The 21,678-nt window shown below is 31.5% G+C and overlaps 1 protein-coding gene across 3 annotated transcripts; it reads right to left on the reverse strand.

Annotated features, from left to right (window-relative positions):
• Window positions 1-233: 233 nt before the first annotated feature.
• On the reverse strand, window positions 234-20,138 carry LOC130445786 (arylalkylamine N-acetyltransferase 1-like). Of its 3 annotated transcripts, none has more exons than XM_056781651.1 (4): window positions 20,041-20,138; window positions 10,851-11,054; window positions 8,954-9,223; window positions 234-6,082 (listed from the first exon to the last, which is right to left on the reverse strand). In XM_056781651.1, the coding sequence occupies exons 2-4, from the start codon at window positions 11,046-11,048 to the stop codon at window positions 5,894-5,896; spliced, it is 657 nt and encodes a 218-aa protein (XP_056637629.1). In that variant the 5' UTR covers window positions 11,049-11,054; window positions 20,041-20,138; the 3' UTR covers window positions 234-5,893. The 3 variants fall into 3 exon arrangements, with proteins under 3 accessions (XP_056637629.1, XP_056637628.1, XP_056637630.1); XM_056781650.1 differs by having other exon boundaries at window positions 19,951-20,092; XM_056781652.1 differs by lacking the exon at window positions 20,041-20,138 and adding an exon at window positions 17,534-17,967.
• Window positions 20,139-21,678: the final 1,540 nt, after the last annotated feature.

A 21,678-nucleotide genomic window follows, 5' to 3' on the forward strand; every position in this document is an offset into this window, starting at 1 on the left:
GGAAATGTGTATAAGTGCCCACTCCACGGCATTTTCCAGTTTTTGTCGAAAACTATGCACCAAATCATGTCGTGAACAAACTTTGAACCAATAACCTAAACTTGACTTTCCCTTATCACAAAATTGGTAAAAAATTTCGTATGTTACTACTTCATTTGGAATTAGTAGTAGTGTTTGAGCATTCCGCTTGGTAATCTGTATACTGGTTATAAAAAAAAAAACAAATGATACTATAGATGTAAATATATTATCGTATCAAAATTAGTCCGAACATGATTGCATACCTAAACTAAGAAAAAATTCTTGAAATTAATATGAAATTACAGTGTTTGGTTTGATTGAAAGATATACTGAAGCCAATAACACACTTCATTATTGTAAATAGTTATCAAGAATTAAAATTATTGTAGAGTTTAGCGAATTAAACTTTTTTAATTCAATAAAAAAGTAGATAGAGACGATATGAATGTTAGTACATAACGTGGTTTATTAATAAGCATTAAACTTCCATTATACCGTGATTGTAGATAGAACACATTTAAAATAATTGTTAAAGTTTAATAGAATTTTTGAAAGCCAAATAATTATATTTTTTAAAACAATCAAAACTTATTAGTACTGTTAAGTCTTTTCCAAATATCCAAAATTTTTATTGTCTCCAGCAAATCTTCTCAATTAATTAATAATTTATCATATAACATTTATCAATATAAAATAATTTTCTATTATGGTTATTTCAATATAACGTTTGAAATCAACTGAGCAACTATAAAATGTTTAATTCTGCATGGCAGTGGCAGTATTAACATTTTTTTTAATATCCTAATTACGTGGTCCGTTAATTGGAAACAATAAGTGTTAGAGATATCAACTTTCTCATTTTTAAAGTACATTTTGAATGAGTCTTAAAGCAACAAGCAGCAAATTTCACAATCGAACAATTCCAATAAAATAGGAGAGAGATTCAAAACAACTATATATTACAGTCATGTCATAACAATTAACTTATTAAATTATATTTTCAAATGATAAAAGGTATTTCGAGATAATTTTTGAGAAATATTACCAGTTATACAATATGAAATACTTTAGACACAATAAGTGGATTCCACAAATCACAAATCCGTAAGAAGTCTTGTGCACGCTCAAATAATGAAAGCTTGTACTTCTTAGAATGATTATAAAATCTCATAAATGATAAACACTCCGCGACAAGGTGCATGAGAATAGAGAACATCACGAAAAGAAAGAAATCGAAACTAAATCGATTAATGATGCCGACCAGAACATAAAAATAAAAAACAAAGTAAAATACTTAGACGTAGCAATGGACAATGGACTTCATTTTCAACGAATACGTGAAGAACATCGTGGACAAAGTAAGACAGTGACAGCACGACACCAAACTCAGGTACAGCTACAGGTCACGATGTCAGCTAGACCACAAATTGTTGAGAAATGTACGGCAAAAGGCATATAAGCCATCTAAAGAGCTAAAAACACTCATGAAAACTAAAGTAAATACGGGAAATAAGAACCACTCAGAATAAAGCTATTCTGCTGAAGAAGGTGATAAACATTTACACTTTTCGATGACAGGTGGTAGTGGAATGCTTCATTTCGCATTAATTCGCGAACATGGTCTGAGAGTGGAAATTTAATGGAAATGACTCGTGCGTGCATGTGTGTGATGGGATAGTAACTATCTATTTAACCCTGAACAAATGTCATACCTTTTCCATGATTACCTATCTTGGGAGAGTTGTGTTAATTTGATCCAGCGAACTTGCTTTCACAATTCCATGCTTTCCATTATATAATTATCTCTTAATCATCTTTTTGTTTCAAGCTATATCCTGCAAATTTCCACCTCAACTCTATCACATCGCTTACATTACTTTTTGTTAAGAATCCAGTTGTTTCGTTTCCTATTGTTTTTTTCTCTATTCTATCGATGTTAATAACAGGAATTATATATATTGGTTAAAAACTTTGTAGGTATTTTATGTTCTTCTATATCAACAGGAAAGTATACCCCAAAGACAAGGGAGATGATTTTTTCGGGCTTGTTTAAAAAATAAGTGGTCTTCAAAGAGAGTTTGAGCAGGAATGGAAGGAAGAACTGATCTTATTAAGGCAATCTGATGTTTTAGGTGACATAATTGAATAGAGAGAAGTAGAAAACACAATTTTCAATTAATGAATTATTTCTGTGGCTTAAATTCTCAACAAGAAGTATTAGAAGAATTGTTAAAGAATAACATTGTGACGTTTGAAGTTAAAGTAAAAAAGTATGCTGTAGTAGGAGGTTTAACTGTATGCAGTGGATCCAAGCTGATAATCTATCAAAGATCAATCAACCAATTTTTTTTCAACACATGTCTTGTGGGCAAATTTGCATTTCTTCTTTAATTTGCTTTAATCTACTAATTCAACATTTAAATTAGTAAATTTACAAACAACGACTAAATTTCAGATTTGATTTAGTAGACAACTTACACGTCTAAAGAATTTATAAGAATACATCGGGTAATTTGTTATCTTTGTAATAATAACATAGAAACATGACAGAAAACTATTCTTATCAGTCCATAACATATATGAGATAATAAAAAGTTGCATTTTTATTTGACACAGTTTGTTTTATTGATATTTGTAATAATTTCAACATATTGAGATAAAATGTGGCTCTTTACTAAAGTGGTCTATTCAAGTATACTGAAGATGTATACTTTTTAAATAGTCACATTTTATGATTCAAAATGAATCTTAATAGTTTTATCACAAAATTAAACAGTTGTAATTAATAAAAAAATATTAAGTATTTCTTATGTCTAAATTAATTCCAATTAACGGAACCAAATTTGGACAGTACATCACATTGTGACAAGTATTTCGATAACTATTACAAGAAGGTACCGTAGAAATTATATTGAACATAAGAAAAAATATAAAGAACTGTTTTTTCAAAGGGAACCAGTGTAGATTAAATGTACGTTTACATAATAAGTAACTAGCTAAACTTTATATCAAGGGGAAAAAATTCAATACTTCATTTGAATAGAATATGTTTAAATTAGAATATTAGAATGGTCTTTTGGAATAATATGAAAAATCTATTATGTCGGAAAAGACCACAAATGTATTATATTTTGAGTTAAAATCCTATCAACAGCATTGCTATAAAAATATATTGCCGTTCTTTGAAACATTGAAATTTTTGCTTTCTGAACCTAATTTCAACTTGAAACTTTGAAGGTTTCCAGAAAAAATTCATTGTCTTCGATTTAATTCTAAATATCTCAAAATCTGGTTACCAGAAAACAAAGATTTTGTAATGTTTCAATCTTCATATGTCATTTCAATTTTTATCAGGCGTACAAGCTAGATTATACACAGTTTAGTTAGACAACTGTCAAAAATTGACATTGTGAATATATTTAAATAGCAGAATATTACAATTTCGACCATTTATAAAACAATAAATGAACGTGAAGAAGTAATACCATATTTAAACCTTCCAAAAAGTGGATGATCTGAAGTTTTGACTAATACCTAGTTAAATATATTGGTGAAACGTGCAAAATACAAAATAGGAAATCACCTCAAAGGTTGGTTCGTCAATTTCGAGTTTCTCACATGACCATTAGTCGAGAAAAAGGGGGCTAAACAACGAAAAATATACTGAAGATCAATAGCGCAAAATTTAAAGATAAACTTTTGGTTTGGTATGTCATATCCGGGGAAGCATGAAGATGTCTTCTAAAATTGGTTGATTTCATTAATACACATCATCCCAATGGCGAAATAATATTTTGTAGCTTCTTGTCACTACGCCTGAATAACCAGTGATTGTTTAGATGTTTATGACATACCATTTGTATCGAATGAAAATAATCCCTCAAATGTTCCCCAGACACGATTCATTAAACTTGCGATATTGAGTAGTAACAGCTTCGACGTAGAATATTTCAAAAAATACGCGAAATTGACAATTACGTCAGCAACGAGTTAATTTTAAGTATAATTGTGTTTTTTCGTTCACTATATGTTAACAAAAAAGTGAATGAATGAATTGTAAACATTATTTCGTTGTTTCAATATTACACTAGAAATGTTTTCCGAAAACTTTCATGACATACGTTATGAGTAAAGGAACGTTTGGAGTCTGCTATATGACAATAGATCTAATCAGGCTGATAAATCTTATTAGAGATCAAATAAAACAAGATAACAGATCTAAAATTATGTATGATATTTTCTTTTCATCGATTTCGTTACCAAATTTAAGGCTTAACTTTCTTCGGCCACGCGATTGGTTGGAATACGATCTATGAAGTGTTTGGCAACGCTCGCAAACCTGAGTTTTACTACAAAAGTACATTCCTAATTGGTGTTCTTTTAAAAGGAAAATTATAGTAACTAACGGCCGGTTTCGTAATTTCACCCTAGCTGGCACTTTAACTAAAGGGCCCTTTAATTTAGATGTTGATGCGAAGTGGTCCCATAATCGATTTGTAAAGGTCTCTCAAGTAAATGCTATTTTGAGACGTTAAAAAGAGGTTGATATTACTCTGTCCTTTTCCGATAGGAAATAAAATGAAACGTAGTGAGTGTTGTTTTGCCGCTAACATTTCTTTTGGCTTGATTTTCATTCCAATTATTCTATTCTATAATTATTTTCATCATTTTTAATCGTAAATATTAAAGGTTTTACCTCTGAATGCGATATCCGTTGTAATCCACTGAAATCTGTCTTCCAAAGTGTCCTTCCTCAAGGACGTCGTGAACGCAAGTTGGCCAACGAGCTGCAATGTTACGAATCCTAAGCCGAGCATCGGATACAGTTTGTACATTTAATGCATAAAAGTCTTTTAGGCTCCTAAAATTTTTACGTTTTCGTCGCCAGGTGATTGTATAAAAATTAAGATGCAATCGTTTTTTAACGGGTAATTGGCTATCGAAACATCCCGAATTTGATTCAATAATGCCGTAAATATGGGCTTACTAATTAGAAATCGTTCAAAAAAATCTCCTATTAGTTTTTTCTATATTTTTCCTTATTTGGACAATAATATTTCCCTCTTCTGATGAGCTTGAGCCCGAATTTAAATTGGCACCATATCTAGCCATTATGCCATGAACGTTTTATGTTTTTGAACTGAAAGGGGCAAGCTTAGATATCAAACATAGTCTATGTGTGCATTTAACGTTTGTTCAAATTAAAAGAACTTTTAGGCTAAATGACTCCGTTTAAAAGTATTATGAAACCGGTCGTTACTGGTATAAAGTGGTTAATGGGTCTTTAGCATGATTGTGTTAACCTATAGTGAATTATTGTAAAAAAACTTTTTTAAATGCAACTAAAAATTGAAACTTTACCAGTTGCACGTTTCAGTCTATCAGTGGAGTTTTTTTTAAATGCTTGATGTGAATTGATTTGAGATGCAATGCGGAGATTCTGTAAGTTTACACTGTCATGTATATGGTTCACTTTCAACCTCTCATTCCTTTAATTTGAGTAATTTTTACAAAAATTACTATACAGTTAACAACCGTTGTTGTCAGTTCTCAATATTTAACTGATTATACCTATTATAATAGATATTAATTTGCGTTTTAAATTGCTCAAAATTACTACAATTTTCAGTTTAGATTGAGACAACATATCCAATAAAGTCAGAACTTTGGAATACGATAAAATATCATAATTAGAATCTCTATAGCTATTACTTACATTAAGAATTAATTTGAGCTTATACTACACTGGTTCTTCACACAACATTAAAAATAATTATTTTTATTAGTATTGCATCTGGTCAACTTATGATGAACTATCCAAGAATTAAATTCAACAACAATAAAAATACTGTATCATTTTGATTTTCATAATTCAGTCATTTCGTTTACCATGCAAGATTTTTATCATTACTTTATAATAATCGTGAGGAGATTTGGTGTTGTAAATTTTCTGTCCGTTTTCGTCCAAATAATCACCGTAGCGAATAGTCTTTATAGTTTCAAAACCAAAACTATCACATATCTTTTGAGTAAAGAAACTTGTAGCGTCTACCTTCATGAGCTGAAAATGATAAAATTAGAATTTGCAATGAACTACTCGTTAACAAAATCGCGCGTACTTTACAAACAGGTGTGGGCTTTTGGTTTGGGTAGTTGATTTTTGTGCCCTAAGTGGTCGGTTTTTTGGCATTTAAACTTTTTTTTACCCATTTTCATTAGCACTAAGCTCTTGAGTTTAGGTTGAGGAACCAATAGGAAAGTCTTGGTTGAGTTTTATAAATCAAATTCATTGTCTATAACTATTTTTTAATTATTTAATACCAAATATCTAAAAATCCGAAAGTGATTGGCTAATACTGGCCTGGATTAAGGACTAACCCCAAAACGGAAATTACATTTTCATGTTCTGAGAATATTCCATGTGAACCTGTGATCAATAATCCAAACCAAATAAACATTTTCTCTGTGGTCTGTTTTGAATACATAGGATACTTATTCATATCGATTATATACTGATTTTCCAGATTCACTGTTTTAAGGGTTGAAAAGGGAATATATAATCTTCAAATTATGTTTAGGAGAAAGAAATTAATTTATTAATTATTAACCTCCCACTACTCTATTTTCGTTGTTTAAACTAAACACTCTTCAATTTTAATATTTGTGGTGAAATTATTCTTTATATTCGCTGGTAATTGTTTCTTTTTAAAGCTCACAAAATTCCGGTTATCTTTATTGATTTCCATTTGTATTAAGCAAATTTTGTATAATATTTTTCGTGTGAATTCGTTCTCTATTTATCTGGGGAACAGAACGAATGGAATAGAACAGATTTCGGTTTGGTTATTTTCCAAAACAAAATAAAATAATTTTTTCCATATGTTAGAGCATAAGCTCCTTTTTACTCAAATCTGTTCTACCTACTCGTTCCTTCCTCGGTAATTTCTATCTGTGTTTCCGTTCACATCCTCATTTTATATTTCTTCCCCAGTTCTACAGCTTCCATTTTAGAGTTCAACAACACCAAAGTCCCAGCTGATGCACCACAATTTCATTAAAATCAATTCCAGCAACTGGGAATTCAGCTAGAAGCTGCAACTATCCCGACTTTCCATAGTCCTAGTCTTCACCACTTGCGACGACAAAACAAAGGTCTGTTTTGTAGTGAAGGATCAGTGAATGTTTTTATGAGTTTTACACTATAAAGTATCGTCACAAACAGTACAACAGACAGTTGTGAAAATGATTTAACAGTCATTGAACATCCACCCTATTTCTCTGATTGGGCCATGCGTGATTTTTCTATCCTAAAAAAACATAGATAAAGCGATTACTATGAATATAAATAAAATCATCATCCTTAAAAATCTTGTAGTTGTCTTGGAATTGATCCGCTTGGTTCTAGGTAACCTTTTTATTCTGGATGTTGGAAACTTCGTTAAATCGCTTATATCGTTAAGACTAAAACATTTGAGGCTCTACTTTCTGCGAGGTTACTTTTGCTATCAGCACTTTAACAATCTATTCGATTTAGAAAAAATAACAGATTATATAACCAGAAAAAAAGTGGCAAAAAATGTAAAGAATAATGAGACTGGCCATTGCAATAACGTATGTGTGAGCTGGTGCATTTTCTTGATGAAACAATACTTTCTTCTTAGGTAAATACGGCCGTTTCGCTTGAATCCTTCGCTCATACATTGTAATAAGTTCGATAATACCCGCCGTTGATAGTTTTTTTCTTCTTCAAGATTGTCAATGGCAATGTAGTCGATTCTCCTTTTTTATTCCATTCTTTTGATTGTTCTTTTGTTCCGGGTGTGAAGTGATGGACCCTCGTTTCATGGTTATCAAACAGCGCAAAAATTTGGCTTCATTTCTTTGAAAAATTGCCAAACATCTTTGCGACTCTGTTTTTGTTCCATTGCGAGCAAACGTGGCACCCATCTTGTGCACAGCTTTATTATCTCCCAATTTTCAGTTAATATACCTTGTACTCCACTTTTTCAAATGCTTATTATGTTTGCTAAGTAGTGCATTTTCAGTCAACGATCATCCAATACCTCTTTGTGGATTTTCTTCAACATTTCTGGGGACCTCACCTCATTTGATCGGCCACGGCGATGCTGGTTCTCGCAGGTCGTACGGCTTCGCTTGAACTCTGCTACCCAATATTTTATTGTTGATAAGGAAGGTGCAGTCACATCCAGCTTTTATCTTGGTGGGCTCATGCCTTTAAAATAAAACTATTGTATCACATAACGATGACCAATTAAGTATTTTCTAATATAGAGGTATTTTGCAAGCAATTATTGCCATCTCTAGGTCAGGTTAGGTACTTCTGGGACCATCCTCGTATCTTTCACAGTTCATAGCAAAAGGATTACAGCAATCGATATTTAACCCTACCCATAAATTCGAACATGATGATGATTTATACACTAAAATATTACTTTAAAGCCGCGTTTACACCGGAGTTAATAACAATAAAAAAGTTAATAACTCGTGTTTTCAACAGAAAATTCCATGTTATTAACAAGATTTATGTTATCCATCCAGAGTCGGTAAAGATCAAAGGAAATGTGTTATGTTTTAAACAAAAGTTAATGGCCTCTTTTAGAGCGTTAACTTTTGTTAACAACAGGTTCCTGTCTTCCCCGCAACCCCCTCGCCCGGCATCCTGCTACACAGAGCGCGCCAGTGGCCCCTCAACATCCTCCCGCACCATTGTCTCACCTAGAACTGCTGGCTGTGCATGAGCGTTGATAATGGCGGAGTTTTTAACTTTTGGTGATAACAAAACTAGCAGCCAAAAGAAAATTTTATTAACATATGTCAATGACTTTTGTTATTAACATCAGTTAATAACAAAAATGTTAAAAACTTGTGTTCTTAACTCCGGTGTAAACGCGGCTTAAGTTGCAACAACTACCTTAAAGCCATTTTCCGCAGCAATCATTTCACTTCTCAGAAATAATTCTTTTCCGACACCTTGTCCTCTATACTTGGGGTCTACTGCTAATATTCTGAATTCAAAAATTTTATCTACTTTATATTTGGTGAACAGATCCAACTCTTTGTTCACATTATTTAGTAGACCGAAAATTTGCTGGTATGGTATATTGTCTATCGTTTCCATTCTCTTGATAGCTTCTTCGATATCTCCTTTCTTTGAAGTGCCGTTTAGTAATACGCCTGCTATCTACAACAACAATATATTATCCGAATGAGTCATATACAAAGTTTCAAACATATCTTGAGGTTACTCTATCTAACAATGTTGGAAAATCAAACAAAATAAAGCAAATAAATAAGACAAATGAAGTTTTTCAAGAGTTTTTTCATTACATTAATTTTAGAATAATTGCTCGAATATATGAAGCAATCAACAACCAGTAAAATATTTGATATCATAACCCCTAACCAAATGAATTACCAATAGACATCTAGAGGAATTGATCTGAACATAACATCTGATTTATACGAGAGAAAATTGACCAAATATACAAATTTGTCTTTTAAATCGAAACTAATTCGAAAAAAAAACTATTTCCAAATACTATATATACTTAAATCAATGACGGTTTTTATTCAAACCACCCTATAATTATCGTTTACGTTATTATGATATTCGATAAATGTTTAGGGCTCAATAAGGAATGACGTTGTCAATATCGTGAAATTTCTCCTAAAGTATGCAGGAAATGTTGAACTAGAAATTACTGAACGGGAACGCCATAATATATTTGATTAAATTCCTTGCTTTTATGAATTTCCGAAGAAATTTCTGGATATAAAAGATTTTGCAGAGATAAAACTGGAATGAAATTTAGTTGGGGCGGATGCTGAAAATATATCCATCATATTCTATTTATACAAATCATCATCAGAAAATACAAACACACAAAGGTTTTGTTGATGGTGGTATAAATATTTGTTTCAAGGAAATGACCGGTGGTGTTTTTGAGGAATAATTTAAGCAAATATTCATTTATATACTTTAGCTGTAACTTGGGGCTGAAATAATGAAAGAAAAAGATCGAGACGATTTATATGTTCTCTCCATAGTGTTGGTGAACCAACGGAAAATGAACGTTTTCTTCTGATAACGATTCTACAGCAAAACATATGCGGCATCCACTTTTTATATTGATTTGTAACAGGAAATCCAAGATAATGAAGTTATGTACTTTTTAACTACAATGTGTCTTCTCTTTGTGTCTAAACTTCCTACTCCACATTTTAAAACAATCCCAAATAGATAATTATCATTTGGATCGAATAAACAATAAACTGTCGTCAACACGTTAAGTTTGACTGTAGGTAGAAATTGTGACGTGATAAAATATTTTTTTGGTTTAAAGAAGGTGGATTAAATTATTTATATTCATTTATTTTGGAGTATAAAAGTTCAATTTTCTAAACTAGGTAATCGAATGGGGCAATATTTGAAGAATATAGAGTGGAGGAAATTCAACAGACGCGGCTCTTGCAATATGTTATAGAGCGTTATCCTGATTATTAATTAGCAGGTTTTTTTTTTAAAGCTCATTCTAGCTTGTCCACTTTTTCACTTTACACTTCAATCAACATAAATCTCTTATATTTCGACTTTGGTAACAATTTGCTCTAAAAATAGCAATTAGTTCTAACGGAGGAGAAACAAATTAAAGAAAATTTAGAAACTAAGATTGTGACTCTTGATTGCGATTGTTCTTGCTGAAGTCATACAGAGCTTATTTGCGAAACTTTAGAACCTCAAATCAGTATAAGTGTCATCATTTTAGTATTGCAACAATCGGATAGTGATAATTATCCGTTATACTCACCTCATTGGTATATGTATCTACCGCCATGACGGATAAACCTTCCTCTAATGTCGATAAATCGTATTGCTCAAGAAGTGAACAGGGTTTTCCATATAGACTGAGGCCGACTGAAGCGTTAAGTGGTTCGTCAGGAAAACTAAGTCTTAAATGACGAATTACTTCTTCGAATCTCGATGCCGGAATTGAAGTATATTCCATGTTTTACTAAAAAAATGTATTCGTCTTTGAAGGTCTTTTGCTATTAAGAATGAACATGTAATTCGCATGTATTTGTCGTATTACAGAAATAAACCAAGGAGTCTCATTCAACAACAAATACAAACCGAATTCCCTAGAAACTGCTCTAATTAGGATGTTTTAAGGCATTACAAACTAGTATTCAACCTAAATTTACCAATTGGCCTCCAGTGCACTACGTGGATAGACGTTTCGTCCTGTACTAAGAGTGTGTGGACCCACAACCTTCGGAATATACGTTTTGTTAGATGTTTAGATTTTTATGGCAAGTAGTCTATGAGATAAGGAGATTATATACAAAATTTTAAAAAGCGCAGATAAATCGCTTTTGAGAATTTTTTCAATATGTGTGTTTTTCAACTTTATATGAAGCGAAACGTAATTCGTTTAAGACACCATTTGGTATTGTGTGTTTCATGGCGTGTCCAATATTGCCTTTAATCGTTTAGGGGTCTTGGCAAATTTATTTTGAATTACATTTCAACAAGTCTCAATGAATACATTTTATAATGAAATGTTTTAAAACATCATATTTTGTACCTTGTAACAGATGAGAGGCAACGCTGCTACACTATAGGTTTTTTAAAAATACTTTGTTTAGTTGCTTTGCTTTAAATCCGTGTTTTCGATTGTTTTAAGTTTATTGGTGATAACACCCGTCAATTAGACGCTGTTTCCTAAGTGACTATAAATAAACTCCAAAAAATGATCATGATTTATAGTTAAGATTAATTCTCAATTATCAATCATCCTTGGAATTCAGGTAGACTCTTGTGAATGCATTTTTGTTCAGAGCGTGGTATCGTTGTTCAATTCTTAAAAACTTAAATGTTTGAACATTAATATAAGCATACGATTCTATAATTAGTATTGAATCATTTTGACATAAAAGAAAATTGGTTTAGTTGTACTATTTATAACTCAAGATCACCCAAACAGATTTGGCTGAAAATGGGTGGGGTGTACATATGATATTTTTTATACCATTTCCATGGGGCATATATAAACCCGTTTCCGTGGCACATAAAATGTGGTATAACAAAACGCTACAAATACAAAAACGAAAAATGTATTAATTTAAACATCAATCTAGCCGTTTTATTTATTAAAAATGTTATAACAAAACGCAGCTGAGACGGAATAACGAAACGTAATTGAAAGCTGCACGCAACGTTATCTATGGTTAAGTATGTTTGGAAATTTGACAATTAGAAGCTTCGAAATTAACTGATTGGTGTATCTGCTTCGAGTTTCTATTTGCCGAACGAATCTTTCCCGATACACAAAGCCGTAATGCAACTAGTATTCGAAACATTGCTAGTGAATGGTCTGGAGAAGAGCAAGAAATTGCATGGGAAGAGCACCGACTTCTCAATCTTAAGAGCAAAGCAAAGCAATTCGCGAAACGGCTCGGTTGGCAAGGCGAACTCGCCCAGCAAACACACTAAAAGTTTGGGAAGAACTGATTTTAATCGAGCAGCGTTTCGACACGATTGCATCAGTAATTACTGCGAGTATTTCAAATTATCGATTGTTTTTACTAATCTGACAGGTCCTCATGAGTGAAACTTTATACTTTATACTGCTCATCATGGGTGGAAGAACTTATCAATAGGTAATATACTCTAGCTCAAGTGAATCCCAAAATCCCCTCTTAGGCTCCCTAACTATTATTCAGTTTAACCTTTAAGTTTGACCTATATTAAAAGGGAAAATAAGTGAATCGCTCAAAATCAATACATCAAATCAGTCAAAAGGAGTAGACTCCAAACGAAAAGTACTTTTCATTGATGTTATTTCTAATGTTTAAAAAATTTGTTAATATGATCGTATGATTCAGCTAATACGATAAGTTTACAGTACGACAGAAATTTTTGATTTACCAGAGAGGTTATCATGAAGGAGATATTCCTAAAGGCCAAGCCAATGCAATGCAAGATGCAATATTTCTTGTTCAAACGTATCTATTCTGCTAATATTACGTTTTATTTTCTTTAGGAGTTTTTCAAATGTTTTTTCATCAATTCTCAACTAATTTTTCTATGTTTTCTCGTCTAATACTCTATCTAATTTGTCCATTAGACTCCAAAAGCAAGGCAGAGGCAGATGTAATTACTGCCAGTGATGCACTGGTCACTTTTCTCTTGCTTACTTTAATTAGCTTTGCTACATTCAATTTTAAACTGCCCACAAAATATTAAATAAAGTTTGAGGTTAGGAAATTGTTCACTTTTACTTTTGGAATTTTGATTAGTAGCAACCATGATGCAGTGGTAAGAGGCTCTCATAATGTGAAACGACATGCAATATTCGTCTATGTAATATTTTGATATTTCAAGGAATTGCATGCAATTTCTTGGACGTTGTCTTGCACCATGTCAAACGGCCTTAAAAAATGTGAGAATATTGCAACAAACCTGAAATATATCCTATTCAATCATGGATTAAGTTCAAATTTTACCATATAAAATTTTATTAACAGCCGCATTGCATTATATGTAAATAGGTGCTGCTTTAAAAAAATGTAGAAAAAGATGTGAATATACAATTTTTAAATATAGTTGAATAATCGTTTGCGAATTAATCAACATAGATTTTCATTCACAAATACTTTGCTAAATAATAGCTTAGTCATTTCGATAATAGATACCAGTCTATCTTTCACTGTCGCATCTAAGATAACAATTGCAAATGATAGTTAAATTAGAGATTTATCTAATATTCGTTATAATATAAAAAAATCTTATAAATAAATTATGAGGTAAAGATTTGCTAATGTTTAAAAGATTTATCATAATCTTTCCTTCACTCAATTTCAGAACATTTGTCGATTCAGTTTCTAGGTGATTCTGTCTATGCGTCCAATAGGCTCCTAGATAACATACGTATCGTATCTGAGGCATACACGCGTAGAAAATAATTTTTTTGACGTTTGTTTTGAGCGGTTCTGCCCCTACAAATGTGTTTCGATCCGTTTTTTGCTAGACCTCTCATTTTTTTTCGATTTTATTGTGTCGTTGTACTCTGACCTTGATAGTGAACTGAGCTTACGTCTCAATTGCGTAAATTTTTGCTTCAAATGCGTTTGGAGTTTGTTTCTAGGTTAACAAATTCTTAGCCTAAGACTTTTTTCTCATCGTTTCCTATGACAGGATTCGGTAATTATACACTTTCGCGGACACTTGGTTTTTTGGTTAGGTTAGGTTGGCTCTAGAAAATCGAAAAATGGATGGATTTTAATGATCTTGGTCTCAAAATGTTCCATTTTACAAAATGAATATTTTGAAAAAAAAGTTTTTCTACTATTTAAGGTTTAACACTATTAAAAACCGCAAATTCAGCCACTACCCCCGTGTTTTTCATACATTCGTTGTAAAATGGAACATTTTGAGACCAAAATTATAAAATTTATCTATTTTTCGATTTTTAATGGTCCAATAACTATTAACATTGAAAAATATAGTACGAAACTATTCACGAAAATTGATTGTTTTTCATCGCTTTCATTTTAAGCTATAAAAACTGATTTTTTAAAATTGTTTATTAATTTATGTAGAATACAAAAAAATATATAAGAACTTTATCTGATAATGAGATAATTTTTTGTAAAAGATTATTTTGCAAAACTGTTTTTTTTACGATTTAAAACAGTAAAATTATGAGAAATTTTCATTACAGCTATTTCTATTAATTTTTTTTATAAATCCGCCGTAAAATGGAACATTTTGAGACCAAGATCATTAAAATCCATCCATTTTTCGATTTTCTAGAGCCAAAAAACCAGTTGAAAGTGTATAATTACCCAGGATTCCTCTTTAATGACTTACAAGGAAATATTTAATTCTACTCGTCCTTTCTAATATCCTTATTTATTTTACATCATTATATCCAGTTAGTTCAATAGCTCCTGAAAAATATGTTTCAATTACCCTTAATAAACATATGCAGATCAAGCTTTGCATTATGATGGAGAGGTTTTTTTTCGTTGATCGTAGATTGCTTCTGCTACTTCAAGAAAGAGCTTTCGAATAGATATGTCCATGCGAGGTTTCTCCGCACCATTATAAGCCATTTGTGATTTGCGTGATATCTCCTTTCCGTGTTTATTTTCGAAGGGTTACGATGTCATACCCAAGTACTTTTCTTCTCATCTTTATTTAACTTTTTTTTAATCAACTTTAATGGATTTCAACTACTTACATACATACAAATATGGGAAAGACGTGGTTGCAGCTTCGTCCAAGCAGGCTAATTCCTTGTAAAGTTTTTCTCACATTAACGGAATGCAACGAGAAACAACAATCAGATATATTCGAAGGACTTGGGATTGAAAATCTTCAACAAGCAATATATAGAATATGCTATAGATATTGATTAAATATCTCATTTATCTTGCTGAAATGTGTGTATTTGTGAACATGCACTATTGAAACAGATTAGAAGTTTTTGAGATGTGCCCATCACGTGTATTTTTCGGATATCATGTGTCAATTAATTTAAGAAGGGCCGAGAAGACGTGAATCAGAAAAAACACTATTAGTCATTGAATACCAGGTTTATAAGAGAGAAAGATGAAAAATATGTCGTTCGATTATTTGTGAACATAACGAAGTCTAAAGGAAAATTGGTAGCCAAAAATTGGTAGCCAACAGCTCTTATAGATACTAGAAAATTGCATCAATATATTTATTTATGGCTGATTGCTGATAATAAAAACTGGAAAGGTTTAGAGCCAAAAATTGAATAAAGAAAGTGAATAAAAGAAGAAAGCCTCAAAACAACTTTAGAGGAAGCTAGATAAATATTGAGGCCATATCGAAAGCTGGTGATTTACCTGAACAAAGGGATATACCTACTGTTATTGTATTAACTATAACTTCCATGTTTATTCTTAATTCTGTATATTTTTCGAGTGAAATTGGTCTAGATTTCCCGGTCTACATCTTGCATAGAAAGCAAAACCTAGTATTTCAAAATCGCAATTTGGAGACATAATCAAGGCGTGGGTATTCACGCATAAGATGTTCAAAAAGCACTGTAGATAATTGGAATCTTGAAAATTAGAAAACGAAAATGGTCAAAAGGAAAACGTTGTATTCATTTGCTGACTTAATTCTATTTTGATAATGAATTAATAAAAGTTTTAAATTCATAATATTGAATTTTGTGATGAATCTACCTTTTCTCGAATTTAAAAACAAAAAAACAGTAAAAATCATTTTCAAAAGTTGTTGGTTTTATATAATTATTAAACTGCTGCTTAAACCTAAGAAAAACATCATATTAACAATAGTAATAATCGCACAAAACACAAAATTTTGATCACTATCTTTTTGTTAAAGTCATTTCTAGAATCTCCACATAAATTGCCAATGATATTTTGATTTTAGGAAAATTCTTAGAATCAGGGCACCTGATATTTGTAGAAACTTTTCACAATATTTATACGAACGACAATTTTGGTGCAAGACTAAGTCTGAGCCCAGCAAGACACTATCAAGACCAAGACAACATATCCAAGACCAAAATCACACATGACCAGCATTAACCTGGTTTTGGTCTTGGCTTCAATCAAATGATAAATTGCTGCCTAGCTAAGTTGTCACATTATACCAAGTTGCTGAAATTTAATAACAAAAATTATAAAGAATAAAATTCGAACTAAGCAAAATTAGGGAGAATCACCATGAATAGTTTTGTTACTCGGTGCAAATATTGATTGATAATAGTTTCTTGATGTTAAATCCATTTATAATATAAGATGCACTTATTTCTACACAAAAAATACCAAATTTCTATTAATTTAAAAACAAATAATTATTTCTACATACTTCAGCTCAAATTTGGACAATTTTATCGAACACTTACCAAAAATATTGGTTTTTCACTTGATGTGTACGTTTTGAAAAGGAAAAATGTAATTGCGAATCATTTTATTGAACTATTCAAGGTTAATAGTGTGGTGAACTAAATTTGAAAACCATCAGTAGATTAAGTAATCATTGCTTTCTAATATGCTCAAACCTTCCTCTTTTTCCCTAGTCCTATTATCTAATTTCCAATCATCAATGGATCTCGTAATATGGCAAAACACTATTGAATATTTTCAATTTCCGTATACATAAAAAAAATCAAATTTCTTAGATCAGATTCGAAACCGGAACCTGCAGTTTGAAAGCGCGGAGCATTAACATTGAGCTATCAGCGACATTGCATGTGTTTTACGTATATTTGTTTTGAAACAATTTATAAAGTGAAATACCTTTTAAAACAATATGAAGATAACTCAAACATAGTATTTATATATATTTATACAGGTTACAAAGACTTACTTCTCTACCTAACTTAGCAAAAAACGCACTATGGAGCTAATATCTCACCGTAGCTATAGTGGTCACCAGTTTTTAATCCAAATGATTATATTCATGTTATGGAAGAAGACTTACCAGTTTGCACTCCCTTCGGAGACTTCGAACAGTCAATCCGCGATTTGAAAGCTCATTAGAACAATATGCCATAAGTAGACATCACTACCTCTTTTTATCATTAGAAAAACTAGTATTCGCGTGAAGAATAAAATCATAATACCAAAATAAACTTTTTAAATAGTGCATAGTGGGCCCGATGCACTGAAAACCGTCCAAATTGGCAAATGTCCAGGAACGCCGCAAAACTTTGTAATTGTACAAAAGGGATGTTGGGTCTTTAACAGAGTTGACTGAGATATACCTGAAACGTCCGCTTTTTACATTTTTGGTAACTTAAATGTGGACACCAGTACGCATCAGACGTTTATCGTGGAGTGTCTAAATGGAAATGTGAAGAAATTTTTGAACTATTTATTTTTGGATATAATCTAGTTATGGGTAAAAGAAATCTAGGTATATAGTTTAATACTAATATATAAATTATTTTTAATGAAAAATTTAAGTCAAAGTAAAAACAATAAAATGTATAAACATTTGTAGACATACAAAATTAGTCACACCTAGTCACGTTTATTATTTTTTTAATTTATTGATTTATTAATTTACGGCTTTTCCTTTGAATCGTAAGAATCTGTTCACCATTTAGCAAGAGCTGATGGGTAAAAATAAAACGGAAACATGTTCAGAAGATTGTCCGCAATCGATTACTATCTGATGGAAATAGTGAAGAAACTTCAAAATCTGTGGATGCATGTTTTATATCGATACACCATCAACTTATTGCATGAGACGACCGAAGTAAATCTGTAGCAAGAAAACTAAGAGTGTCAGAGTTGGCTTATGCAGCTCAAATGGGTTTAAGAACAGAAGGAAAATTGGATGCGTCGAAACTGATTAGCAGAAGAAATGAATCTTACGCCCACGAATAAGAGGAGCTTGGAAGAATCGGAACAAAAATTGAAGCGAAGTTGAAAAACGCAAATATATATCCTATTTATAACAATATTTGTAGTAGTATATACCAGTTACAATGAACAAAATGTCAATTCATGGATCACGTGTGATTTCTTTTTCAATATTTTCTAAAGAGCAGCTATCCGGATGTATAGTACCGTATACAAAAACTTTATGGAAAAATGTATGTTGCTAGAAAAATCAGGAAGTACAAGTTTTCTTCATTACGGGCTTCCCATTCAATGCTTAAGAGTACTCAGAATTTATATGAAGACTTTTACAATGGAGGAACTGAATAAAAAACTGGGAAAGGGAAAATCACTGGCCTAATCGTTGCCTAAAGTTACATCAACGAAAAAATAAATAAAAAGTCAGAACAAGGAAGAAAAATTGCTTGAGTAAATATACTTTACAAAGATGTTGTTGATGATGAAAATCCATCTATAACTTTTAATAATTATAGTAATATTACTATAGATTATCATGGTGAGAAAATATATTGTTGCAGAAAAAGATCGAGGATTGTATAACAAGTTTCCGATCTAACAATTGAACAAGAAATTTATTTTTAGCTTTCCTAATCGTGTAAAATAGCTGGAATTTTAGTAAGAATCTATCAACGTGTGGGCAAATCTATTTCCCAACTTACTTTGATAGTTGATGAAATATTCAGGTTGAGGCGAAAACTTGTCAAATAGTCTTTGTATAGTATTCTACTCATTATTTATGTCTATAACATGCTCACCAAATAGATAACATATAATTTATTTTTCATGGATAATCAATATGATCTCAAAATTTGAAAACAAAATTCACTTCACCTTCTTATACGTTCAAGGAATGTCCTTTTTGCATAACAATGTCCTATTCTATGAATACATTGCTTATTTTTTTTGTCAAGGCTTTGTATTCTAATACGAGGTATTGTCAACGTTACTTAATTATTCTTTTGAATTGATTTACAGTCTATAAGTTCCAAATCTGTATTTAGTATGGATATCGTCAACGGTTTAAGTAATTTAGTTTTTTGTCATGTTAGAAGGCGATCCAGACTTGAGAAATAGAAAAACTATTTGAAGCTCGATATTCCGCAAATATTAAGATTTCCACAATCAAAATCTTGATTGAATTGATTGAAATGATAAAGATCTGACAACAATGGCAATACCAATATATCTGGCTTATAACAAATGATTACTTAAAATCTCACTATTTGTTTATTTCTTTCCGACATAATTCTGGCGTTTAGTTTAGTTTAGTTTTTTCCAATATTTTTATAAATACCAATATAAGTTGAAACATTAATATTTACCTGTTATTTTAATCTGATTTGTAATCGAAAAAACCTAAAATGAAAACGATTCAACACTTAAAGAGTTGAAGAAAATTCTTTTTAGTCGATTCAATCATATAATAGTTCAATACACAAGAAGTGAAACCAAATATGTATTTATTATCAATAATTAACCCTAAAAACTCACCGCAATTGAATCAATCAAACGCAATAACACAATTATGAAATATATGGGATAATTTGTCAGAAAAAAAATTGGTGATAAGGTCTCACTTACATCTGACAAATTTTTATGCTCCAAAGAATTGTAAAACTTTCAGCTAACACCTTTTGCGTCGTTTGAGTTCGAACTGTGGAAGTGTACTAAAATTTACTGCCATACGCCCTACAAATTTTCCGTGAATCGTAAATTCTCTCCCCATTTCAATTTTCCTTCCTTTTCTTTCCCTGTTGCTTCTAGCAACGCCCGGACTTTCCAGATTCGAATTATGAAACTCATTTCTCCTCTGATGAATGAGGCTGAGCTTTTGATATTCCTAATTATTATACGACAAGTAACTATCATTGATTTTTTTTTTAATCAATATTTTATCACGAAACAGTGTTTAACATCCTGCGTATTTAAAAACAAATCTTTTGTATTTCTATCTGTTCGCAATAGAGTCAAAAACCACTTATTTTCCATCAGAAGATAAAGTTATTTATGTGGAAAGCTTGATATAAAATTAGTTTTTTGAAAATTTGTTTAAATATGTCGGTGATTATTGAGAGTTTCAAAAGAAACCATGGGATCTTTAATCGAGAATGCTGCTTAATTCTTCATGTAACAAATCACCACATGGTGAGATATTGCTCTTTCCTAGGTCTACCAATTTTGCACCATATTATTTTTTTTTAAATGCAGTAGGTGATTTTCAAACTATGTAAATAATAAATGAGAATGCTTTATGCGACAAAGTTGTCGCATTTCTATTTAAATTTCAGAGAACGATAAAATATTATCAAACATAGAACAAATACAATGACGCATTACAAAATGAGGTATTACCAAAATCTGATATCTTCTTCTACATCGTGCGTTAGGACTTAGCCATGTGTTTGCATCAATGGTTGCCTAGTTGCAGCTGGGATGATGAAGCCCAGCTTTCATACCATCTTGTAGGTGGTTGTCCTGGTGGTCGGAATTCATTCGATTTTTCTTCCTTTGCAATCTTTGCTAACCGGTCATCTCCGCTCATTTCAGTAGTTCTCTAGAAGCCGCTTAGTTATAATGTTCTCTGCCCTGGTCTCTATCGCGTATGTCATTACTCCTCTTTAGATTTCTATCACTTGTTATGTTTGCTCCTAGATATTTGAATTACATCACTTGTTCTACCCTCTGATCGTATATTGCGAGTTTACATCTTCTCGCTTATCTGGATACTGTAAAAGATTTAAAAAAACAAAATCGGATATGTATGTATAAATTCAACTACATATTCACTTTCACTTTATAGTATCTCTAACGGCAGAATCAATTATATTTCAATTTTGAATTCTTAGACAAAAGTCGCATTTAAAAGTCAAACCTTATGTACATGTTAATGTTTATTCATTGTAAATGATCAACTTTAGCAATAAAAATAAGAAGCATGTTTTGAAGAGTGTCGTTGACTGTTTCACGATTCTTGATATTTTCTACCAATGTCACTATTTTCATTATTCATTCCATATTTTTTCCTTGTGTATCTACCACCACAGAATATACCGACATAATGTTTAATTATGGATGTTGGTAATAGTAGAGCTGCTGATAGGACTCTATTTATAGATGGAACCCAATTTACAAGAGACGGCATAAATAATTCCCATAATACACATTTGTGGTTAGAAGAAGTTATCGTGTGTATTGGTCTTTTGAACTATTTATTTTGGA

Source organism: Diorhabda sublineata, chromosome 6, assembly GCF_026230105.1.
Source record: "Diorhabda sublineata isolate icDioSubl1.1 chromosome 6, icDioSubl1.1, whole genome shotgun sequence".
Lineage (NCBI taxonomy): Eukaryota > Metazoa > Arthropoda > Insecta > Coleoptera > Chrysomelidae > Diorhabda > Diorhabda sublineata.